This window comes from Acomys russatus, chromosome 8, assembly GCF_903995435.1.
Source record: "Acomys russatus chromosome 8, mAcoRus1.1, whole genome shotgun sequence".
NCBI lineage: Eukaryota > Metazoa > Chordata > Mammalia > Rodentia > Muridae > Acomys > Acomys russatus.
The window spans coordinates 16,625,781-16,652,178 of record NC_067144.1 but is presented as its reverse complement, the minus strand read 5'-3'; the positions used below and the strand labels follow the sequence as shown (position 1 = coordinate 16,652,178).

Below are 26,398 nucleotides of genomic sequence, written 5' to 3'. Positions count from 1 at the left end.
GACACAGGGATGGAGGAAGAGTGTTCTGCCCGTTCTGGACCCACTCACGTCCTGCTGGCCCGCTCAATTCCAGTGACGCCTGACCACCAACCCACTACTCAGCCCATCCTACTCTTGCACCCTTTTGTGTTAACAAGCTAGCAGCCTTTCTGTCAACTAATTGATATTGATGTTGATACTAATCCATTTTAAAGCAAAGGAAATGCTAAAATGCTTAGAATTAAAGTTAGGATGAGAATTACTTACTTTAGTGTTATGGAAAGACCCTGTGTGGATTCCTTACCCATTCATTAAAAAAAAAAAAAAAAAAAAAAAAAAGACCACAAAACATGGATTTTTAGAATGAGAAAGGACACCTGAAGATGTCCTGACCAAGGCAGTCTTACATCTGTAAAGATGCTGCACTCAGAACATGGCAGTTACTGACAACGGAAACAATTGTTAAGGGCCTGTCCTCATTACTGATTTTTGCAGAACCCGATTTGTAGCTTCTTCCTTTGTAGCGACACTGAGAATGAGCATGCTTGCTGAGCAGAAATGACGGACACAGCTCAGGGTTTTAAGATGAAGAGCTAGGCTTGCAGTGCAGCGTTACCAGATTACAGGACTCTCCTTCCTCATGCTTTGCTGTTATCTCTGAAACATCTGAAAAATACTTTTCTGAGAATTACTAGGCTGTATGGGGCAGGCGCTTTTAGATACGTTACAATCCTCTTTACTAGAACGTGGCATCTTTTTTCCATGAACTGACTCCTTCCATGAGCTCTTAAAGGGTTGCCAGCATTCACCGTTTGTACTCCTCTGGGATTTTGAACGCTCTGCGTTAGTTTGCTTTGCGGGGTTCCTATCTTTGGAATTCTTTCTCTGTCTATGCAGCAGCATCTTGTCTTGGGGTGAGGATGTGCGCAGTTGGTACTGATTTGGGGATCCTTTCTGCCGGTTTAGCACCGTTTGCTCTTGATCCACCTCTTTCTGAAGTTGTAGCGCTAACAACCTGTCCTGTTCTTCTTGCTTATGTCTCTCAAAAAGCATGTGTTCCAAATCTATCAGTTTTTGTGTAAAATTCACTTCTGTTTCTTCTTGATCTGAGGAGGATTTGAAGAATATTTTCCTTCTTTTTGCAGAAAAGCATGGATCCATGACGTCCTCAAACATAGATTCCTGGGCTTCCCTTTTGGAAATCTCTTCTCTGACTGGTAGGTGACACACACTACTCTCCGATGGAACTCTGCTGCCCCCAGTTAACTGGGTGTAGGACCCAGAGCACTCTTCATCTTCTATTTTGCCAGAAGGCTTAATGGCAGCTTCATCAGAGTAGGCAACGTTGGCAATAGGTCCGCCATGATTCACAATACATAAACCATCAGGATCGCTTGATGCTGGGTCAGCTTTCCCTTCAAGGCACTGTTCAGCATCCCTTACACAGAGCCATGGCACAGGCAGCTCTGCCACAGACTCTGAGCCCTGTTTTTGAGTTTCTAGGCACATTTGTGGAGAAAGTGCTAGCACATCTTTTTCAATTTCAGTGTCTTGCAACATAGGGCTCTTCATGTCACCTCTGTCACTTTCCTGTAGAAAGCAAAATTACTGGGTATATAAAGAGAAACCTAAGGCAGCCACACTGATCCCACAGCTGAACAGTCACTATGCACCATCACAGAACACTGCCACTTCAACATCTTTTATGAACATACATATCTGAGACAAAGTCTCATGTAGCCCAGGCTGACCTCAAACATAAGATCCTCTTGCCTTAGCCTCCCAAGCCCTGGCACATGCCACCATTCCTAGCCAGTACTTGTGTTTTCTCTCAATGACTAAGTCACAAGAACGATTGGTCTGTTGTCTACATTTAGAGAAACACTAAATTAGAGATTAGCAAAAATATAGACTTTCTTTTACCTAGCCCACAGGGTAAAGAAGTAATGTGCAGGCTGGGGAGATGAGTGCGTGGATAAGAAAGCTGCCTTCATCACCGGGCGTGGTGGTGCGCCCCTTTAATCCCAGCACTCGGGAGGCAGAGGCAGGCAGATCGCTGTGAGTTCGAGGCCAGCCTGGTCTACAAAGCGAGTCCAGGACGGCCAAGGCTACACAGAGAAACCCTGTCTCGAAAAACCAAAAAAAAAAAAAAAAAAAAAAAAAAAAAAAAAAAAAAAAAAAAGAAAACTGCCTGTACATCTACAAGACCCAGACTGAATTTCCAATACCCATACAGATATCTGTAGCTCCAGTTCTGCCCTCTTCTGGCCTCCACAGGCACCAGCACGCAGACAGACAAGCAGGCAAAATACTCACACTCATTTTTTTACAAATCCAAAACTTGAAGTGACTTATAACTCTGCCTAGGCTTGCTCCTTACCAGGACCCATGGGACCTGTACATGTAGGATGCTACCAGAAATAAATGACTTTTTTTTGTTGAAAGTAGTCTTACTCTGTAGTCCAGACTGGCATGGAACTTGCTATGTAGTCGAATTCACAATATTCTGGCCATAGTCCCCTGTGTAAAAGGGTTATAGGCCACACCACTCGCAGAGAGCACTCTGACATGGGGTCCAAGGGACACCACACACTTGCTCAGTGTTCATGTTCCATGTTGTGTTTTAGCCCCTGCGTAGGATCTCAGTTGTGAGGGTTCTTCCTCCACAGACACGCCTGACACTGCCCTCCTGCAGTGTGCTGCTTTCCATCTTGAAGTCTAGGTAAAATGGTGCCAGGTGTAACCTATCAGTTGTGTGCATTGTATCAGAGATTAGGAACCATGGCCCAAAGCCTTTAATCCCAGCACTCAGGAGGCAGAGGCAGGTGAATCCCTGTGAGTTAGAGGCCAGTCTGGTCTACACAGTGAGTCTAGGACAGCCAGGGATACACACAGAGAAACTCTGTCTCAAAAAAACAAAACAAAACAAAACAAAAACAAAAACAAAAACAAAAACCCAACAACAACAACAACAAAACAAAACAAAGCAAAAAAAGGGGCTCTCATGCGCTTTTTCTTTTGAGACAAGGTATCTTTGTCTAGGACAAAGCTTGGCTGTCCTAGACTCACTTTGTAGAACAGGCTGGCCTCAAACTCATAGCAATCCTCCCCAGCATGTCTCTTTCAAAAAAAAAAAAAAGGAAGGAAGGAAGGAAGAGCCAGCCGCCAGGTGCAGTGGCACACACCTGTAATCCCAGCATTTGGGAAACAGAGGAAGGTAGATCTCTGTGAGTTCGAGGCCAACCTGGTCTACAAAGAAAGTCCAGGACAAGGACAACCAAAGCTACACAGAGAAACCCTGCTCAAAAAACAAGAAAACAAAAACATGAAATAAAGAAAGAAAAAGAAAAGAAAAAAAAAAATCTCTTTAACAATAAATTAAGAAAATCTTAGAAAAGAGAGTTTTATGGGACCCCAACAAGCTTGCTTGTCTGCATACTTACTGAGGAGGCATCCATTGGTAGCCAGGGCAAAGCTCCTCTGATAACAAAAAAGTATCTGTCCATAGCCCGTTGGAGAAGCGAGCCAGGACAGCACAGGTCCTAGAGCCGCACAGGAGGAGTCCAGCCCCACCCCCAGCCTCTTCAGCACCAACATACCTTAGACACGCAGTTTGTGTCCTCTCCATGCATGGCTTTACACAGCCATGCCGACCCAGACTGCAACTTAGGTGACAAATACCTTTAAACAAACAGACAAACAAACAAAAAAACAAAACCAAAAACAAGTTAAAAGTTTACTAATATTTGAATACTTTGAAAAAACTCAGTATGATAAAACCTGATGAACCACACACCTAAAGGTTGTAGGTTTGCTGGCTACTCATCTTACTGGAACAGATTTCATTTCCAGGTCTCAGGTCAACTTTAAGACACAACTAGAAACCCTGAGTATGCCACAACAGTCAGAGTACCTGGCTAGCAGGCTGGAGGTCCTAGCTTCTTGTCCTAACACTGCAGGGGTGGAGGTAGGGGGCTCAGTGCTACATTTAGTGTAAAAAAATGAAAAGGTCATATGAAATATCTCATAATTCCTGAAAAGGCTAATAGAATCAAACAATGGGAGACTATAAAGTTTCTCAAAATTAACAAAAATACCATTTTAGGTTGGGTGGTGGCGGCACACACCTTTAATCCCAGCACTCAGGAGGTAGAGACAGGCGGATCGCTGTGAGTTCAATGTCAGCCTGGCCTACAAAGTGAGTCCAGGACAGCCAAGGCTGATACAGAGAGACTCTGTCCTGAAAAACCATGAATAAATAAGTTTCTTCCTGCAAGGATCCAGGTACTTGCATGATATCTAACATAGTTGTGGTGACTTGAAAACGTTTGTTCCCACAGTCACCCTGCTTTATTAATGGCAGTTCATACAAACCAATAGCGACACATCACACATGCTCTTTGCTCAGCTCCAAGAACCATGTAGGCACCTGACACCAACACCTGGGTGAGAGGATCCCACCAGCCTCTTCACACAGCTGTGTTGTCTCTGGAACTTGAAGCAGCCCTTAGGGCTCTCCTCAGTGGGGCAGCATTCCCCCTCACTCACTCACTGCCTACCCAGGCCTTCTACCTCTATTCAGACAAGGGCTCACTATGTCACTTATATTGTTCAGGCTGGCCTCAAACTTGAGGTTCTCCTGCCTTGCTCAGCCGTTAGAGTAACCGGGACGAAAATGTGTGCCATCAATCATACCTAGGTTAAAGCCTCCCCTCCCCACTTTTTTTTTTTTTTTTTTTTTTTTTAATTTTTGGTTATTCTAGATAGGGTTTCTCTGTTTAGCCTTGACTGTAGACCAGGCTGGTGTCGAACTCATAAAGATCTACCTGCCTCTGCCTCCCGACTGCTGGGATTAAAGGCCTGCGCCACACTGCCCGGCGTCTCTCCTCTTTTAAGACAGGGTTTCTCTGTGGAATACTCCTGACTATCCTAGAACTCTCTTTGTAGACCAGGCTGGCCTTGAACTCACAGAGATCCCCTGTCTGCCTCTGCCTTCCGAGTGCTGAGATTAAAGGCGTGCACCACTACCACCCAGCCTGGCTGAATTCTTAATATTTTAAAACACCTTTTTGGTAAGATGGTCCAGCAGGTATAAGTACTTGCTGCCATGTCTGATGGAGACTCAGGGTCAGTCCCCAAAACTTATACTGTGGCTCATAACCATCCATAACTCCAGTTCCAGGGGCTCTGAGGGCCCCGGTACACACTCAATGCATTACATAATTCAAACAAACAAATAATTAAATCTTAAAAAACAAAACTAAAGCCCATTAACAAATCTTAAAGATTCTTTTGTCCATACGAACAAACTCAGAGGTGTTGTTAAATTACCAGTACAACCTAATAACGTTTATTATTAGGGCTATAATTATTGTTATGGCAGTATTTTTTAACCTGCTAACTATCAATCAAGACACTGACACTTGCTATATTTCAAAATAGCCTTAGTTAACCTGGGGCAGGGCAGATATCAATCCCCTAAACTACTCCCCATAGTGCGGCAGGTACAGAATACCTGTCCCAAACCCATGCCATCTGCTTCTAATAGAAATATGTAGGGATGACAGGACAAAAAGTAGATTATTGAATCTACCCTTCAACTTAAGGCCTTAATTGTTACTCACAAAAAAGGTTAATTTTAATTCATTGATATAGAATTTTGTATATTGATGCAAAATAAATTTAATTTTGACACATTTAAATAAAATTCTAATTTAATATTAATATTTTTTCAGGTTCAGCTCATTATTTATTTATTTATTTGTTTGTTTATTTATTTTTCAGGTTCAGCTTTTTATTTTTATTTATTTTATTTTATTTAATATTATTCTTCACACATTGTATTTCTACTCTACTATGAGGTATTGTACACATACAACTCAATTAATACATGGTTTACTTCCAATACCCTGATAGTGCTTTACAGGCTGTTTTGGATAATTAAGTAATCACAAGCCAATTGTTAGTTGATCAACTCATGATCATGTCAAATGTTAATATAATTTTATCACAGGAATATACATCCTAGGTTTAACAGATAGGTATGATTCTACAGATAGATAAGGTAAAATAGTTAAGACGTGGTCTTAAAAAACCTCAGAGACCTAGAGAATATGGCATTTAAAAATGTTTTTATTATTTTAAGGATTCTTTGACTATAAGACAGGTTAACTCCTGACAACACCCAGCCTACCTCAAAGATGATGATGAGCATTGAAGAAACTCCTTGCAGAGATGGTTTCAAGTATGGCAAACAAACAAAAATGTCCTTTACCTGCCACAGACAAAATTCTGCCTAAAATGGGCAAGCTCCAGACACAGGCAGAGTTGATGGCCAGACTCTGCCAAGACACAGTAAGCAAATCCTCAACAGTTCATGCCTCACAAATATATCTGTCAGATATATTGGGCCAGAAGGCCAAAGATGATGCTCCAACGTTATAGTTTTGGGAGACTATTCAGGCAGCAAATTGTCATTATTTTTCATTTTAGAAGCACTTCCTGTTTACTCAGGTAGTTAATTTTATTCAAGTCTCTGATGGGGTTGAAGACCAGTCAGTTTTAAAATTAAGCTTAGTTGTTTATGAGTTAAGAAGATACTTTTGGGTGTAGACAGATATCTTAGGTTGATAGATATAAACTTTAATAAATATTTAGGTTCAAAACTTTAGGCTCACCAAGATAAAATAGATAATATTTCCTCAAGATTGTCAAATACCTTTTGATTAAATAGTCTTACCTATTGGTTTTTGTAATTGTTATATATATAAAAAATGGCCTTTTTGGGCCAGGCGTGGTGGCACATGCCTTTTAATCCTAGCACATGGGAGGCAGAGGCAGGTGGATCACTGTGAGTTCGAGGCCAGCCTGGCCCATAAAGCTAGTTCAGGACAGCCAAGGCTACACAGAGAAACTCTGTCTTTAAAAAAAAAAAAAAAAAAAGGGAGGGATTGTTGGGGGTTGGTCTGATGTATTCTGATGCTAATTATTGCTTGTTGTCTCTGTGACCCACCTTGCCTAGAGCTTAACCTGTTTGACCAATAAGAGACCTTCACACCTGGGCAGGGCAACTGGGATGGGCCTGGCTAAGGTTCCCAGGCTTGGGAAGACAGAAAGAATCTTGGGAAGAAGAAAGACCTGAGAGGAGAGGAGAAGAAGGTTGTACTACCATGGGTTAGATGGAAGAGAAGCACATGGCCAGCCTGGATGAAGATTTGGCCCAGATAAAGAACATTAGCAAGTATTTAGGATTATGGATGAGAGGTAGCTTGACAGAAATTATTAGAAGCAGATGGCATGGGTTTGGGACAGGTATTCTGTACCTGCCGCACTATGGGAAGTAGTTTAGGGGACTGATATCTGGCCTGCCCCAGGTTAACTAAGGCTATTTTAAAGTATAACAAGTGTCAGTGTCTTGATTGATTGCTAGTGGGTTAAAAAATACTGCCATAACAATAATTATAGGCCTGATAATAAATATTATTAGGTTGTACTGGTAATTTAATAACAACAAGTGGCACCCAACATGGGGCAATTATTAGTCAATACTGATAATTTAACAACAAATTGGCGCCGAAAGTGGGGCAATTATTAGACAATACTGGTCAATTAACAACACAGAGCCACACAGTAAATGATCAATGGATGAATGACAGTCATGTTCACTTACTTTTGAATATCTCCAAAGCTTTTTTGTTTATTTGTATTTTTCTTCTGCAACTTGTTTGTGACTGGATCTGATTTTCTGGAACTCAAAGGAGAAGCCAAGATATTTCTCTCGTGGTTACTGTTCTTCAGTAACAAGAAAAACACACACAGACATTATTAAAGTGATGAAATAAGACTAGAATTGTACTAACTCAAAATTTTTTTTTTAATTAAAAAAATTTAAAACCAGGTTGGGCATGGTAGTGCCCGCCTTTAATTCCAGCATTCAGGAGGCAGAGTCAGGTGGATCGCTGCAAGTTCAAGGCCAGCCTGGTCTACAAAGGGAGTCTAGGACAGCCAAGGCTACAGAGAAACCCTGTCTTGGAAAAAAAAAATTTTTAAACAATTTATTTATTTTTATTTTATGTACACTGGTGTTCTGCCTGCTTGTATGTGTGTGTGGAACTGGAGTTACAGACAGTTGTGAGGTGCTATGTGGGTGCTGGGAATTGAACTTGGGTCCTCTGGAAGAGTTCTCTAGCCCCTAACTTAAAATTCTTAACATTTTTCATAAATTAAATTCTGTAAATTCTTTAAATACTGAACATGTACACACTTCATTTTCATTCCCAAGTTATTTTGCAATGGGCGTCCACACAGCATTCACATCACATTACAGATCCTAAGTAATGATTTAAAGTCCATGGGAGGCAAGATGGTTCAGTGGCTAAAGGTGCTCATCACTAAGTCTGACAACTCACATGTACAGAGAACCAACTCTCACAAGTTATCCATTAAAGCCGGGCAGTGGTGGCGCATGCCTTTAATCCCAGCGGATTGCTGTGTTTGAGGCCAGCCTGGTCTACCAAGTGAGTCCAGGCTACACAGAGAAACCCTGCCTTGGAAAACCAAAAAGAATATGCCACGTGGTGGTGGTGCATGCCTTTAATCTCAGCACTCAGGAGGCAGATCTGTGAGTTTGAGGTCAGCCTGTTCTACAAGTTCCAGGACAGCCAGAGCTACACAGAGAAACCCAGGCTCAAACAAACAAAACGATTTACTTCTTTTATGTGTGTTGGTATTTTACCAGCACATGTGTCTATGCACCACATGCATGCCTGGTACCCGGGGAGTTCAGAAGGGGCACTGGATGTGAGCTGACATGCAGGTGCTCTTGACAAATGAAGGGAGACTCTTAACCACTGAGCCACCTCGTCAGCCCTTGACGGGCTCACAAATTGTAGCTGCCTTACTCTACTGAGCAAAGTAAAGAGCCAAGAATGAAACTGGAGCAAAAGTTATTACACAGAAATAAATCATGGGCTGAGGAGATGGCTCAGTGGTTAAGAGCACTGGCTGCTCTTCCAGAGGTCCTGAGTTCAATTCCCAGCAACCGCATGGTGGCTCACAGCCATCTGTAATGTGGTCTGATGCCCTCTTCTGGCCTGCAGGGGTACAAGCAGGCAGAGCATTGTATACATAATAATAAATAAAAATAAATAAGTAATTAATATGTTTTAAAAAAGAAGTAAGTCATAACGGTTCACCCACCTCTAAAAGTTTACTGTGAACCAAAAACATTCTACAATTTGAATAAATCCACTATGACTTCATGTAAAAACTAGAATTAGCAGGTTCAGGTGGCTCCAAACTCCCCTCTTCAAATGTCTCCATGTTGACTCCACTCATTACCCCTGTTCCTATGCACTCTTTTTCCCTTCTCCCCTTCCTCCACTACAGAGAGCATATGGGAGGCGCCTTGGTGGCTTAGGGTGTACAGCTTTGTGCTATCGCTCACCTTCAATCTACCAGGCTCTGTTAAGCCACTACGTCCTCAAATCCTTAAGGTTTAGCATGTTTTACCATCTTGCCTTTCATTTTTCTATATAAGCAATAATTTTACAGAAAGGTAACAAAATCCAGGCTCAATATATATTTAAACATTAGGCTTGGAGGGCCAGTGGATGGCTCAAGGGTTAAACACACTTGCAACCACACCTGGAGACCTGAGTTTGAATCCCAGAACCCACCCAGAGGAAGGAGAGAACCAGCTCCTGCAATCTGCTCTTTGACTACTACGCATGTATTCCCCACACACTAAATATATAAATGTTAGCATAAGTTAGGATCAGGCTGAAGACAGAGCCTACGTGCCTATCCTGGGATTCCACCCGAAACCCTGATAAGTATGTATGTATCCAACTACAGTAAATATGTAACAGCATACAAAAATGTTATTCTTAAAAATGTTTCTTGGGCTGGGAGTGGTGGTCCACACCTTTAATCCCAGCGCTCAGAAGGCAAAAGCAGGTGGATCTCTGTGAGATCTACAAAGGGAGTTCCTGGACTACACAGAACTACAGATGAACCCTTTCTCAAAAGTCTGTTGTTGTTACTGTTTATCTTGGGGTTGGAGAGACGGCTCAGAGGTTACGGCCACTCACTACTCTTCTAGAGGACCCATGTCAGGTGGCTCACAACCACATCTAACCTAGTGGATTTGATGCCCTCTTCTGGCCCTGTGGACACCCAAACACATGTGGCATATACTCACAAGAACAAAAACAACAACAAAACAAAAAACAAAAATAAAAAACCCTTTTCTTTAAGTAAAACAAAGATATGCTAAAACCTAATTTGTGGGGTGCCTTCTTCAGGTCCTCAGAAAAGCAAGGCCATGGGAGCATCTGTCAAACTCACAATACTGATGCTTAGGCTCCTCGCCAGCTCCTCATCGCCCTTCAGCTGTTCTTCCATCTCACTTCTCCTTTTTTCAGTCTGTCTTTTTTCCTCCTCCTCCTCCTCTGCCAACAATTTCTGTATGTATTCTTCACTGGCTTTGTTTTCTTCTTCTTTGCTGGCTTGTCGCTCAGCCTCCACCTTAAAAATAATGAAAGACACCCTTTTCTAAAAAATTTAATATACTCATATTTCATAATTATGAAAAAAGAAAAACAAAGTGAAAACTGGCAAGAATTTATCTCCAATGAAATTCAAGTTTCAGCCAGGTGTGGTAGTACACTTCGAGGCCAAGACAGCCAAGGCTACACAGTGAAACCTTGTCTTCAAAAACCAAAAACCAAAAACCAAACCAAACCAAACCAAAACAACAAACAAACAAACAAACAAACAACAACAACAACAAAAAACAAACAAACAAAAAAAAAAACAAAAAACAAAAACAAAAAACCACCCCAAAAATAAAAAATAAAAAAAAAAAAAGAAGGAAAGAAAGAAATAAATTCACGTCTCTACAGGCAAATTCCTGTACCGCCAGTTCAAGGTACAGGAAGCCCATCCCAGGTAGCCCAACAAGGCTTTGGTCAAAGACTTAAACCTCTTGCCTGCAATCCTTACCAGTTTCCACACAGTGTTTTTCCTCAGTTCCTCAAAAGCCACATACTGACTAAGATAAACCTAGTTGCTGCTGTTGCTGCCACTTCCTTTAGCAGAGCAAGCAGATTTACTAAGGAAAAGAGAAAGAATTTCCAAGGGTAGAAGGGAAGCAAGGGAGGAACACCCTAGACCTAGTTGCTACATTAAAAAAAAAAAAAAAAAAAAAAAAGACAAGGTCTCTTCTCTAATGTAGTCCTGGCTGTCCTAGAACTCAGAGATCCACCTGCCTGGGCCCCCAGAGTGCTAGGATTACAGACAGGCACTACCAAACCTAGCATTTGTTTGTTTGCTTATTTATCTTTATTGTTTAAAGATTTATTTATTTATTTTATGTATGAGTGCTTCATCTGCATGTACACCTGCATGCCAGAAGAGGGCACCAAATATCATTGGAGATGGCTGTGAGCCATTATGCGGTTGCTGGGAATTACACTCATGACCGTTGGAAGAGTAGGCAGTACTCTTAATCTCTGAGCCATCTCTTCAGCCCCTGCTTATTTAAAAAAAAAATTCGTTTTTGTTTTTGTTTTTTCAAGACAGGGTTTCTCTGTGTAGCCTTGACTGTCCTGGACTCACTTTGTAGACAAGGCTGGCCTTGAACTGACAGCAATCTGCCTGCCTCTGGCGTGCGCCACCACACCCTGCTTTATTTTTAAGTGTGTGTGTGTGAAAACACGAGGATTACTGGGGCTGGCTGGCTTTCAGATTAGCTGAGGGAAAAATAAAAAAGCAGCAGGTCCCAGGTTCAGGAGACATTTTCCCTAAAAGGAGAGAATGATAAAGGACACACACTCCTTCTGTGCACTCAACCATCTTTAGAGCTGATAAACACATCCGTGACATTAGGCGAGGGGAGATGGTTCAGTGTGGTAAAGTACAAGCTATGCAAGCATAAGGAACTGAGTTGGGATCCCAGCATAACACAGAAGGTAGGTGTGCCCCCACTGTCTAAATCCCAGGTGCTAATGCCAGGTTAGCCTGTCTAGTTAAATTGACACGCTCCAGGTTCTCTGAGAGACTGAGGTTTAGAAAACAAAGTGGAGAGTGACACCAGATGTCAATTTCCACATGCATGGAGAGTGTTCTGTTTTCATGCACACCAGAAGAGGGCACCAGATTTCATTATAGATGGTTGTGAGCCGCCATGTGGTTGCTGGGAGTTGAACTCAGGTCTGGAAGAGCAGCCAGTGCTCTTAACCTCTGAGCCATCTCTCCAGGCCCCATACACTCAACATTTGACTTTAGCTGGGTGTGGTAGCACACACCAGTTTCCTAAGTACTTGTGAGACTGAGGCAGGTGGACTGCTGCAAGGTCAAGGCCAGCCTGGTTAGATCTTGAGACCCTATCTCTAACCTCCTCTTCCTCTAACCAAATAAGGAGCCTTCTTTCTGGAAGTCAGCTTGGATGAGCAAAACGTTCCAATTCTAATAACACTTAGGAAGCAGCTGCTGCAGCTGGTTCAAAATGGATGCTTATTACAACAGACTCCCATTGGTTGTGTAGATTCAGTAAAGCCCATTCTCTTCCTCTAGAATTTACTCCCAAATTCTGTGGCTCATTCTTTGGCAGCTTTTGACCTAAGCTCGCTGTGAATGCTCTTTCATTCACTGTGTTAGATGAGGCCTCTGTGAATAACAAACTTGTCATCTGCATAGGGCTGTGTTTCCTTGAAGTCAACAGCTCTTTTATTTGCTAGATCAGCCTTATTTTGTTATAAAGCTATTGCCATGTTATGATTTGTTTGCTTCTGATCCCCGCCGCCGGCATAAAAAGGACCCCTTTTGTGATGTCACACACAGCTGCTTGTGCCCTTCTGTAGTACATTGGTCCTGAGCTAAATATACAGGCCAATTTTCAAATTTATCTCAACACAGTTTGGGTTAGAAAAGCAGCCCCTACTGATACTCTCTAAAAATTAAAGTTGCTGGGTGGTGGTGGCGCACGCCTTGAATCTCAGCACTCAGGAGGCAGAGGCAGGCAGATCTCTATGAGTGGGAGGCCAGCCTGGTCTACAGAGCTGAGTCCAGGACAGAGGAACCCTATCTCCAAAACAACAACAAAATCAGAGAAATGTCCTTTAGCAAAAAGAAGCACTGAGGTTGATTCAGTATGCTGTCCCAGAAGTATACTATTTGAACTGGTGTATTTTATTTCCAGCACTTGGCCTGTTGAGTCTTGTTTCTCAATTAGGATTGAAGTCCTTAACCTCAAACTCCTAAAAGAACTTCCAGGACACAGGAATTTATTTTCTTTGTGGAGGAAAAGTAACTAGAGCACTCCTCAGCAGTCCCCCCTTACACTGGACCATCAGAAGCTCCAGTTCTGGGCAAGCTCCTCTGCTTTCCTCCTTCCTCTGCAAACAGAATTACTAGTTGAATTGTAGCTATTCGCCTCCAATACCAGCATGGAGGAGGCTTAAGGCAAGAGGATCACAAGTTTGAGGGCAGCCTAGCTGGGCTACACAGTGACAGGAACTGAGAGATCCACCTGCCTCTGCCTCCAGAGTGCTGGGATTAAAGGCATGTACCACTATGCCTGACATTTATTTGTTTGTTTGTTTGTTTTTTAATTTTTTGAGACAGGGTTTCTCTCTGTGTAGCCTTGGCTGTCCTGGGATCACTCTGTAGACCAGGCTGGCCTCGAACTCACAGCGTTCCGCCTGCCTCTGCCTCCCTGGAATTAAAGGCACGTGTCACCATACCCGGCCCTGTTTTTTAATTTTTAAATATTATTTGTGTGTGTTTGTATGTGAAAACAAGAGGGTTACAGAGTAAAATCCTGTCTCAAAAATATGGAAGTGTCCTCCTAGCACCACGCAAGTGAAGTTCCGTTGCGTCACTGTAAAGTGAACCTTCTCCCACTGTGCACTTCGGTCACTGTATACTTTTCTCATTAAGCCCATGACCTACCACTACTTTACCATCCTTTTAAGGTAAAAATTCCAGGAAAATCAAGAAGGTTTAATACTGAAGTGCTAAAAGATCATTAACTACATATAAATACTAAGGCAGCCACCGCTATAAGCAAAACCTTATCTAAAAACAAAAAGCGCCCCTCACTAATTATATTTAAGTAATAGAAGCCAGTTTACTATTACTATTGCATATTTAAAAAGGGACCATGGGCTAGAAAGCTGACTCACTGGTTAAGAGCACGGGCTGCTTTTCTAGAGGACCTACCTTAGAATCCCATGCCCACACGGTAGCTTACTGTAATTACAATTCCAGAAAATCCTATGTCCTCTTCTGGCCTCTAAGGACACTAAGCACACAGGCAATGCATAGACATACATGCAGGCAAAACACCCACACTCATAAGATAGATAGATAGATAGATAGATAGATAGATAGATAGATAGATAGGACCTGTAGGTGGCTTTAGGTGGCACGTGTTTTTAATTCCAGCACTTGAGAGGCAGAGGCAGGATCTCTGAGACCACATCTTAAAACAACCTAAGGCTTTTAAATAGGGGAAAGCAAATGGTAGCTATAAAGTACATTAAAGTTCCTAGAGCTGGAGAGATGACTCAGCTTAAGGATACTAGCTGTTCTTTCAAAGGTCCTGAGTTCAACTCCCAGCAACCACATGGTGGCTCACAATCATCTCTCATGAGATCTGGTGCCCTCTTCTGGCCTGCAGGCATACATGCAGTCAGAATAGTGCATACATAATAAACAAATCTTTAAAATTACTAACATCTCAGTACATGATGGTTATATAAACCCATACTCTAAGTAAATCTGAGATTTCTCAGAAGATATTTTCAACAAAATAAAAAAATAAAAACCCAAACTACTTCACACTCACCTTGCTTATCTCCTCTTCGTATTCTCGTCTCAACTCCCCAGGTTTGCTTAGCCGACGAACTGGCTGGTAGTCATCAACTGTTTCACATGGGGAAAACAGTATTAGAGCAACACAGAACTTTATGACTTAACTTTGAAACTTAATACTTTCTCTCTCCTCTCCCTGCCCCCCAGCCCCCCGCCTCGCTCTCCTCCATTAAAATAACTAAAAGGCAGAGCTGGTGATATGGAAGAGCAGAGCTTGTATCTAGCATGCACCAGGCCCTGGGACATAAAAACTGACCCATAGAGCCCGGTGCGGTGGCACACACCTTTAATCCCAGCACTCGGGAGCCTGGTCTACAAAGGGAGTCCAGGACAGCCATGGCTACACAGAAAAACCCTGTCTGGAAAAACCAAAACCCAACCCAAAACAAAACAAACAAAAACAAAACGAAAAAACCCAGAAACAACAACAACTATTCACCAATAGACTACTTAAAAAAAAAAAAAAGGTAGCCGGGCAAGGTGGTGCACACTTGTAATCCCAGCACTCAGTGAGGCAGAGGCTGACAGATCACTTGAGTTTGAGGCCAGCGTGGTCTACAAAGTGAGTTCAGGACAGCCAAGGCTACACAGAGAAACCCTGTCTTGATCAATCAATCTGAGACAAAGTCTATCCTCCAACTTGTGCTCCTCCTGCCTCAGATTCCTGTGCTGTAATTAGAAGCACGAGCCACAAACCACCATGCCCGGCTGAGTCTTCAATCTCCCCATTTCTCTAAGAAATGCTTTGTAGTTTTTCTGAGAGAGGCATTAGATACTGTGTTGAGCTGTGCTCCAATTCTAAACTTTACTGCTTCAGGATGGGAGCTTATTTGGAAATAGCTAAAATTGTCATTTTAAAGACAATTAAATTGAACTATGGTCATTGGGGCGAATCTCCGTTAATTATGACTAGTAAGTAATCTTGTAAATATGGGACAAATTTGGACACAAAGACGAACATGCAGAGGTTGGACATAGTATCAAGACATGTAGAGAAGGGGCTGGAGTGAGAGATGGCTGCTCTTGCAAAGGACCTGGGTGTGATTGTCAGTAACCACATGTTCACTTACAACCATCTTCAAGCTCCAAGAGATCCAATATCCTCTTCTGGCCTCTGCAAACATCAGGCATGCACATAGTACAGACATACTTCCAGGCAAAAAAACAATACACATAAAAGATCAAAAACCCTACAAAGTGGTGCCTCACATTTGACCATCTCCCCTGGAGGGGGAGACCTGGTGGCACTCAGAGGAAGGACAGCAGGTAGCCAAGAAGAGACTTGATACCCTATGAGAATATACAGGGGGAGGTAATCCCCCTCAGGAACAGTCATAGGGGAGGGGAATAATGGGAAAACGGGGTGGGGGGTGGGGGGTGGGAGGATACAAGGGATGGGATAAACATTGAGATGTAACAAGAATAAATTAATTAAAAAAAAAAAATGACATCAGGCCAAGCGCCAGAGGGGAAAAACAAAAAACAACAACAACAAAAAAAACCAACAACAACAACAACAACAACAAAACCCTTCAAAGAAGTGAGGAAGGATACTGCTTCTGTTTCAAATGTCAAGGGTCCTGGTTACATCTTGACTTCTGGCTTTCAAAATTATTAGGAAAAATTTCAGGTTTGTGGTACTCTGAATCCAAGGACTCTCCACTGAACTATATTCCAGGCTTAAACCATGAAAATTTGATGAATTAAAAAAAAGTTCAACAGCAAGGCTTAAGTGCTAAGAAACTCGTCTAAGAAGTTATGATGTGGAGCCAGACATGTAGCACATGCCTCTATCCTAGCGTAATGGAAGCAGAAGCAGGTAGATTTTTGTGAGTTCAGGCCAGCCTGGTCTGCATAATGAGTTCTGGTCTAGCTTGGTCTACAAAGTGATACCTATCTTTGAAAAACAAAAAAACAAAGTTGGAAACATTGAGGACAGTAAGGTGCTTGTTGCCAGATCTGATAACTGAATGTGATCGCAAGGGATTACATAGTAGAAAAGAGGGTTACCTTCTGAAAGTCATCGTCCTCTGGCCTCCACTTGCACTCTATGGTACATGAACCCCAACCCACACAGAGTAAATAAAATGTAATAATAAAAGCTAGATACAGGCGGTAATCTCAACACTTGGAAGGCTCGGGCAAGAGGACTGCTGCAAGTTTGAGACCAGTCTATGCTACATAGCAGGGCTGTTTCAAAAAAGGGCTAAGAGATGGCTCATCAACTAACAACACTTACTGTTCTTCCAGAAGATTGAGGTTCAGTTCCCAGCACCCTCATCAGACACTCACAACCACCTTTAACTGCAGATGCTGAGGATCTGAGTCTCGCCCTCTTCCGGTCTCTATTGGCACCTGCATGCCCATGGTGCATATAAAAACTCACAAGCATATACACATACATAGACAAATATATATTTCTTCATGCCAAGCATAGTGGCGCACACCTTTAATCCCAGCACTCAGGAGGCAGAGGCAAGTGGATCTACAGGAGTTCCAGGACAGCCAAGGACACACAGTGAAACCATTTCAAAAAACAAACAAACAAACAAAACAAAACCACAAAACTCTAAAACAACTTAGGTCATTAACATGGGGGCAAAAAAGAAAGGGAAAGCCAGGGGCCAGCAAGATGATTCAGTGGGTAAAGGTATTTGCCTCGAGTGTGACTACCTGAGCTGAGTCCCTAGGACCCACACAGTGGAAGCAAAGAACCCAAAACCAAGAGTTGTCCTCTGAGGGGGCTGGAGAGATGGCTCAGAGCTTAAGAGCACTGACTGCTCTTCCAGAGGTCCTGAGTTCAATTCCCAGCAACTACATGGCGGCTCACAACCATCTATAGTGAGATCTGGTGCCCTCTTCTGCCACGCAGGTGTACATGCAGGCACAACACTGTATTCATAATAATAAATAAATCTTTAAAAAAAAAAAGAGTTGTCCTCTGGTTTTCCGCTTTGGTGTCTACACTTATACATTACCAATGTAAGTTTAAAAAGATAAAGTGTTTGAATGGGAAAGCAACAAGAGAGAAATCTGTGGGTTTTACAGACTTCTCTCCCCCAGACAGGGAGGCTCTGTGCAGCCTTGGCTGACCTGGCCTCCTTATAGACCAGGCTGGCCTCAAACTCACAGAGATCCGCTTGCCTCTGCCTCCCAAGCACTGGGATTAAAGGCGTGCTAAGACCACACCCAGCTGGTTTTATAGACTTTTTAGAAAAAAGATTGCTACAGGAGAGAAGAACTATCCTCAAAACATCAGAATTTTTTATTTTGCAACTGTCATTTTGCAGACAAGAATAACAAATAGGTGTTCAACCCTGGGGCTGGGAGCTAGATGGAGAGTCACAGTCTCAAAGTAGCTTTGCTTTATTATATTTTATTTTTTTAAAGTAACACTTAAAAAAAAAAAAAAGGATTATGTATTCAATGTTGTGTCTGCATGTACACCTGCCCGACAGAAGAGGGCACCAGATCTCATTATAGATGGTTGTGAGCCACCATGTGGTTGCTGGGAATTGAACTCAGGACCTCTGGAAGAACAGACAGTGCTCATAATCTTTGAGCCATCTCTCCAGCCCCTCCCCCCAGTTTTTCGAGACAGGGATTTTGTGTAGCCTTAGCTGTCCTGGACTCTCTTTGTAGACTAGGCTGGCCTCAAACTCACAGGGATATGCCTTTCTCTGCCTCCCTGAGTGCTGAGATTAAAGGGCTTTGCCTTTCTTTCTAAAGGCCTCCAGAAGCTGAGCAGTGGTGGAACCTGCCTTTGATCAAAACACTTTGGAGGCAAAGGCAGGTGAATCTCTGATTCAAGACTAGACTAATCTACAGCCAGGGCCGCACACAGAAACCCTGCATCGAAGGGAGAGAAAAAAAGAAAAAGCCTCTGAAGACAAAAGGTGACTTACAATCTAACTAAGATAAATAGTTGTAGTTTATTAAGTTAGCTATTCCTGGCTCACCCTCTTATGCTTTGATTCAGCTTCCCTTTTTTGCTCTCTTCATGGGTCCTGCACCTCCTCTTGCTCCCTTCCCTGGAACTGCCCTCTTCCTCTGGGTGCCCCGAATGCAGGTCTCTTTCCTTTCCAGCTCTCCTTTGTCTAGGGATTCTTGCTGACCCCTCTATGCTTGTTTTTGTTGGTTCATTTGTTTTGAAGATTTATTTATTATTATGTATAGAGTTCTGTCTGCATGTACATCTGCAGGCCAGAAGGGCATTAGATCACATTATAGACAGTTGTGAGCCACCATGCAGTTGCTGGGAATTGAACTCAGGACCTCTGGAAGAGCAGACAGTGCTCTTAAGCTCTGAGCCATCTCTCCAGTCCCGTTTTTTTGTTGGTTTTGTTTTGTTTAAGTTTTCTTTCTTTCTTTTTTCGTTTTTCTTTTATTTTTGGATTGAGATAGGGTCTTTCTGTGTAGCCTTGGTTGTCCTAAACTCACTTTGTAGACCAGACTGGCCTCGAACTCACAAGTTTTCTTTTCCACACATCCTTCTAGTACTTTTCAAGTTCCTTTCCCCTTAATCGTAGGTTACCATTACTTGAACTTGGGTTTCTCCACTGCTCTCTTACCTCCCTCTCCCTCTTTTTTATTTTGAGACAGGGTTTTTGGTTGGCCCTGGCTGGCCTTGAACTGATCTCTGTAGACCAAGCTGGCCTCCATTCAGAGATCTGCTGGGATTAAAACTGTGCACCACCACACCTATTTTCTTTAAAACTATGGAACGTTTAATGAATTTGCAATGTCATCCTTGCATAAGGGCCATGCATTCTTGTATCGTTCTAATTTTAATATATATGCTGCCAAAGCAAGCAAGCATACATTTCTACCTTTCAATTACTGCGAACTCTATCAGTTTGAGTCTCTTTCCATTCTCTCAGGCAACACTAAATCATACAGTAATTGTGTTTAACTGTTTTTAAGAACTGGCACTCATTTTTCCACAGCAGCTGCAGTTTTATACTCCCACCAAGCACATACAGGATTCTAGTTGCTATACATCTTCCCTGACACTTGTTTTTTTGTTTTGTTGGTTTTTACATTTATTTGGCACACTTGTGTTTGTGAGTGTGTACATGTGTGTTTATGTACCTGTAGAAATTACAGAACAGCTTACAGGAGTTGGTTTTCTTCTCCCCTCTTCACTTTTCCCCAGGTCATCAGGCTTAGCACCAGCACCTTTACTCACTGAGCCATCTCAGCCCACCCCTTGCCCCACTTGTGCCTTCATCCAGTCATCTAAAAGAGTATGAAGAGGTGGCTTTGTCTTGACTTCCCTAATGACTAAGCGACTCCGTTAATGCCATTCAGGTGTCTAGCTCACCAGTGAGGCACTGGCTAACCACCTGAATATCATCAATGCGGTAGTGTCTACATTTTTTGCCCTTCCCCTTTCTTTTCTGTGAGACACTCGCACTATAAGTCAGGCTGTCCTTGAACCTACTATGTAGCTCAGGCTTACCTTAAATTGAGCCTCTTGAGTGCTAGGATTATAGAAGTGAGCCACCTTACCTTACCATGTTGCCCATTTTTAATTGGATTATTTCTTCTTTTTTTAAGTTTAACAAATCTTCTTGTTTGTTTGTTTGTCTTTTTGAGACAGTATCTCTCCGTATAGCCCTGGCTGTCCTGGACTCACTTTGTAGACCAGGCTGGCCTCGAAGTCTCAGAGATCCATCTGCCTCTGTCTCCCAACTGCTGGGGTTATAGGCATGTGCCACCACGGCCGGCTTAACAAATCTTTTTTTGGAGACAGGATCTCACTATGTAGTCCTGGCTAGACTGGAACTCTTAATGTAGATGCCCTGTTGAGTTTCTTTTCGAAATAGGTTATTTATCTTCCTGTAAGAGGCTTTCCCAATACAGCCTTGCCTAACCTAGAATTTACAGTGACCCTCTTGCTTATATTTAGGTATTATTTTCTTACCATCTAAGGTTTGCAAATATTTTCTTCCAGTTTGTGAGCTGTATTTTGCTCTCTTAATATCTTGACTTTTCTAAAAGATGTATTTATTATTTATACAGTATTCTGCCTGCATGAGAGCCAGTAGGCCAGAAGACGGCACCAGATGTCATTATAGATAGCTGTGAGCCACACCATGTAGTTGCTGGGAATTGAACTCAGGACCTTTGGGAGAACAGCCAGCGCTCTTAACCTCTGAGCCCTCTTCTCCAGCCCATCTTGACTATTTTTATTTATCAAGTGAATTTCTTTAAAGAGTGAAATTTCTGAGAGCTGGAGATACGCTCGGTGGTTAAGAACGCTTACTGCTCTTTCAGAGCACCTGGCTTCAGATGGTTCCCAGTACCCACGAGGTAGCTTACAACTGTCTATAACTCCAGTTCTAGGGGATCTCATGCCCTTCTGACCTCCAAGGGCTCCTGCATGCACATAGTGCACACATACACACTCTCTCTCTCACACACACACACAATTAAATGCATATTTTTAAAAAAAGCTCAACTTTCCTTTCCTAAGCATCTGCAACTACTTAATTCTGCTACCTCCACAGATAAAATAATTTTTCCTAAGAATGTTAATAGTTAGGGATGCTCTAAGCCAGAGGCTATTTAGCTGTAGTGTGTTGTCAGACCAAATTTGGTCCTCCCCCCATTTTTATTCCTAAATAAATTTTATGGAACCACAGGCACTACACTCATTTACAGAGGACAAAGTAAGTAATATCTATGATGGCTTTTGTTCTACAGTGGAAGACCTAGCTATCTTCAATAGATTTACACAGTCCACAAAACACTATTCTGCCATTTACAGAAAAGGTTTGCCAACCCTCACTAATACTACATAACAAAGGACCGCCTCCAAGCCAGGTGTGTTCTTGCACACCTGCCAAGTCCAGGATTTGTGAGGCTAAGGCTACCCCAAGAAGATAGTGAAACCTTGTCTCAAAACAAAACAAGGGGCCCAAGGCGGGGGCCAGTAAGCATGGTGGTTTGAAGGAGAACCCCCCTGCCCCCCCACATACATACAGAGGCTCATATATTTGTTCACTTAGTCCCCAGCTGATGAACTTTTTGGAAGGGCTGGGTGTGTCCTTGTTGGAAAGCCACTAGGGTGAACTTTGAGGTTTCTTTCAAAGGCTCGAGACTGGTCCAGTGTCTTGTTCTCTGCCTACTTGCCTGAAGAGGTCCAGCATCACACCTGCTGGCCTGCAGCCACGCTCCCTACCCATGAAGTTAATGAACTAAATAAGCCTCTTGACCCTAAGCAAGCCAGAATTAAATGCTCTTTTCTAAGAACTGCTTTGGTCAGGGTGTCTCTTCACAGCAATAGAACAGTGTCTAAGGCAGTGGATTCAAACAGTAGCTACACAAGCCTGATGACCAAAGATCAATCCCTGGAACCTAGGGTAGAGAGAACTGACTTCAAAAATTGTCCTCTGGCCTCCAACTGGGTGGCAATCACTTGCTAACATCTGTGCTCACGCAATAATAATAGAGTAAAAAAAAAAAAAATAACTCTACCTCTCTGCATGTCACATTGTCCTTTATTAAAAGTACTCTACTTGAAATGCTGATCCTCGAAAGGTTTTTTTTCTAGCACCTTTTTATTTTAAGTGGGGACAGGGAAGGAAGCGAGACTGGGGTGTCACAGATGGGAGCACTTTACTGCTCAGTCCCAATCCTTCCCATTTTTGAGGGTGTCTCCTTCTCTCCTCTAGATCCCACTATATTATCTCAAATGGATGGTCTCTTAGTGGCTGAAAGAAATGAGAATTCAGCACAGTTTATCCCTGTTCATGTTATACCATTGTTTTTATAGTTTCTTTACTGTATGCTTTCGTTTTTTGCCTTTGTTATTTAGAGAGTGGGTCTCCCTGGCTGGCCTGGAACTCCTTAAGACCTTTTCAAAACTTTATTAAGATTGTCTTTATAAGCTGGGGGTGGTGGCTCACGTCTTTAATCCCAGCACGCAGGGAGGCAGAGGCAGGGGGATCTCTGTGAGTTTGGAGGCCAGCCCGGTCTACAAAGCCAGTTCAGGACAGCCAGGGCTACACAGAGAAACCCTGTCTCAAACAAAAACAAAAAGAAAAGGAATTCAAGGTCATCCTTATCTGCATAGCACATTCAAGAGAAGCCTGAGCCACAAGAGATTTTTTTTTTTTTCCAAGACAGGGTGAGAGTATTGTACTCCTGGAGCTCACTGTGTAAACTGACCTTGAACTCAAGAGAGATCCAACTACCTGCCTCTACCTCCCAAGCGATGGGATTAAAGGCATAATCCTATGTATAATCCTATGTATGCCTGGTATAAGCTATGCTTGATATACTTATTTCTGAGGTATGGTGTTTCTATATAGCCCTGACTGTCCTGGAACTGACCATATAGACCAGACCAAGCTGGTCTCAAACTCAGATCTGCCTTTCTCTGCCTCCCAAGTGTTGGGGTTAAAGGCTAACAGCACAACACTCTGCTTTAAGGGGCACTTTATTTATTTATTTATTTAAATTTTTTGAGACAGGGTTTCTCTGTGTTATCTTTGCTGTCCTCTAACTCACAACATGCCCTCTGCCTCTGCTTCCCAAGTGCTGGTTAAATAAGGGGTACTTTAAATGTGACTATAACCTGATGAACCTCTAAAAAACTGGGGTTTTAAGATTTGTTGCCTAAAAATGATTAAGATGGCAAATTTTGTGGGGTTGTTTTGTTTTTCAAGACAGGATTTCTCTGTGTAGACCTGGCTGTCCTGGAACTCTGTGTAGGCCACACTGGTCCGGGACTCAAAGATCCAGTTGTCTCTGCCTCTCGAATGCTGGGGTTAAAGGTGTGAGCCACCACACCCAAGACATTTTGTGATTATTGTTGTTGTTATTATTAATGTATTTATTTGCCATAACACACAAATAAAAAGCAAGCACACCCCAGCACACACACATTTAAGGCCCAAAAGGAACTATGGAACAGCTCTGTAACACTGCCAAACTGCTGAAGGCAAAGTCAGAGTGTAGCTCTTTGCACCTCTGAATGGAAGGGGCCACTCAAAAATGCCTGACCTAAGTGGAACCAGTAACAGGAAGCTATTTTAGGTTTGCTACATACTGACAACAGAGAATAAAATGAAGGAAAATGAATAAACAAATCAGAGAAATAATGCAAAATCTGGGATTCGACCACAGGTATTTTGAGAAGTTAGAACACTCTAAGGGGGTCAATTCTATTTTTTTTTTCCTTGCAGTTTCTAACTCAACTCACAACAGGTGAACACAACTTGAGCATTACCACAAATGATAAAAGCTTATCTTTGACGTTAATTGATGTGGGGGCGGGGCTCATAAAATCACAAATCCTCAAGATTTAGACTCGTCTTTTTACCGTTTTTATATAAAAAAAAAATTTTTTTTTAAAATTCTGTTTCCCCGGGCGTGGTTGGCGCACAACTTTAATCCCAGCACTGGGGAGGCAGAGGCAAGTGGATCGAGGTGAGTTCGAGGTCATCCTGGTCTACAGAGTGAGTACAGGACAGCCAGTGCTGCACAGAGAAACACTGTCTCGAAAAACAAAGAAAACAAAAAAAGATGGTTCCCTTTCTGAATGATTTGTTGGGAGGGTGGGGGAGGAGCGTTTAACCCAATACACATGTTGAATTTACTCACCGATCTCCTTTGATTCTTGCCCAGAGACTCTAAGCTTGCATTCCTTTGGATAGTGTTTTTGAATAATCTCCCAAAGGTCTGTATTAACAAGAGACTTTCTTCGGGTGTGGTACCGAGTCCACGAAGAGACCCGGCGGCGACAGAAGGGACAGCATAGATTGGCCTTTTCAACAGTGGATTGGAAGCACGGGTTACAGAGCGTGTGACTGCAAGGAAGGGTTACCGGCTCTAGGAGGATTTCCATACAGATCTTGCACTGACACTCGGCTAAGGAAGGGACAGGGTCTTTGGATGCAGCCATCTTCATATGCTAATGAGGTCCACTCAACGTCAACACCTGAAAGGAGCTAGCGTCTTCCCTCGGCAAAGCATAGTAGGGAGTAAATGGGCGAGCGGTTTGGTGTCTATGCTCACAAACAGCAGCGTGCTGGAATCCAGACAGCCTGAGTCTCCACAGGTCTGAGGCAAGCAGGCGTTGTGATGTCAGGTAAACAGTTATGCCCTGCGTCCAGCAAGGTAATGAACGAACGTTCCTCCGGGAGCGCGGCGGCCTCGGGATAGAGAGTGGTGCTTGCTCCCCGCGCTGCAGAAGGTCGCGCTCGGCTCCACTTCTTACCCGGTGAGGGCACGTCTTTGCGCGAGGCCGCCGGGCTTGCTGGGGCCGGAAGCCTGGAGACCGCTGCTCCCAGAGCACCAGATACCTCCCGGAAGCCGGGCGCGGGCTGCCGCCGGACTTCCGTCTCGTCTTTGCGGTGGAGGCAGCCCTCCAGTGCCTGCGATCCAGCTTCTGGCCGCCTCGAGCTTCTCCAGCGTCCCGAGACCTAGCCTCTTAGATCTGCTTGTCTCGCCATCCTGTCTATTGGCCGCGGCCCGAGGAGGTATCCAGGGTCTACAGACGTCACAATTGCCCGCCAAAACAACGCTTCTTACCCAGGAAACCGCCCACTTGGGTGGGACTTCCGGTAGCTTCGCGCGCGGTTGCGCCTAGCCCACCAGTTTTTGGTGCTCTGGCTGCTGTGGGCTGCAGAAGTTTGGCTTGGTCCCTCGCTGAAAAGAAACTCTCTAAACCAAGATCCGAACAGTATTTTTTGTAATTATTCTCTCATTACTCTTCAACCTACCCTTTTGTTTCTCCTAACCAAGCTTTCCAAAGTTCTTAGTGCCAAAAGGGAAAAAAAAAAAACTGCAACAAATTCAGCAACAAACATTTTTGTTGCCTTTGGTTTGCAACACTAACGTTCTATAGAATGTGTCTTGTCTTGATGGCTCAGTGGTTAAGAGCACCGCCTGCTCTTCCAAAGGTCTTGAGTTCAATTCCCAGCAACCATATGGTGGCTCACAACCATAATGTAACCTGATGCCCTCTTCTGGCCTGCGGGTGTACAAGCAGACAACACTGTATACATAATAATAAATAAATCTTTAAAAAAAAAAAAAAAAAAAAAAAAGAATGTGTCTCGTGACAAGTAGATAGTGGCCTTATAGACAAGTGACCTTTAAGGAAAGCAGCAGCAAAAAAAAAAAAAAAAAAAATTTGGTGGTTTCAAAGAATACTTGTAAAGTGGGGCAGTATCCTAATTCTAGCTAAAACTCAGCAATTTGGAGGTTTCCCTCCTGGTTTTTTGGGTGCTTAGCTTGGGCCCTATACCCACAAACTCCAGCATGAGTAAATGCCTGTTGGGATGGGTATGCGGCATCTAAAGACCTCAGCAAAGAGGTGCATGCCTATAATCCCAGTAGCCACAAAAGGATTATTATAAACTAACCTTTGCTACATAACTGGTTCCAGGCCAGCCTGGGCTATATGCGATCCTGCTTCAATCGGTCAGCCTGGCATGCTATAATAACTGGATCCTCATCAGTCGCCTAATTTATTTAACATCAGAAAAGTACCGATGGCTGGGTGGTGGCGGCGGCACAAGCCTGTAAT

The 26,398-nt window shown here is 43.0% G+C and overlaps 1 protein-coding gene and 1 pseudogene across 1 annotated transcript; both read right to left on the bottom strand.

The window, feature by feature from the left end:
- Positions 1 to 327: 327 nt before the first annotated feature.
- Positions 328 to 25,407, bottom strand: Rnf168 (ring finger protein 168). Its single transcript, XM_051149767.1, has 6 exons — positions 24,469 to 25,407; positions 14,831 to 14,907; positions 10,327 to 10,506; positions 7,649 to 7,770; positions 3,579 to 3,660; positions 328 to 1,569 (listed from the first exon to the last, which is right to left on the bottom strand). Exons 1-6 carry the CDS (start codon positions 24,773 to 24,775, stop codon positions 631 to 633), a joined length of 1,707 nt encoding a protein of 568 aa, XP_051005724.1. The 5' UTR covers positions 24,776 to 25,407; the 3' UTR covers positions 328 to 630.
- LOC127193526 (uncharacterized) lies at positions 19,569 to 19,667 on the bottom strand (annotated as a pseudogene).
- Positions 25,408 to 26,398: the final 991 nt, after the last annotated feature.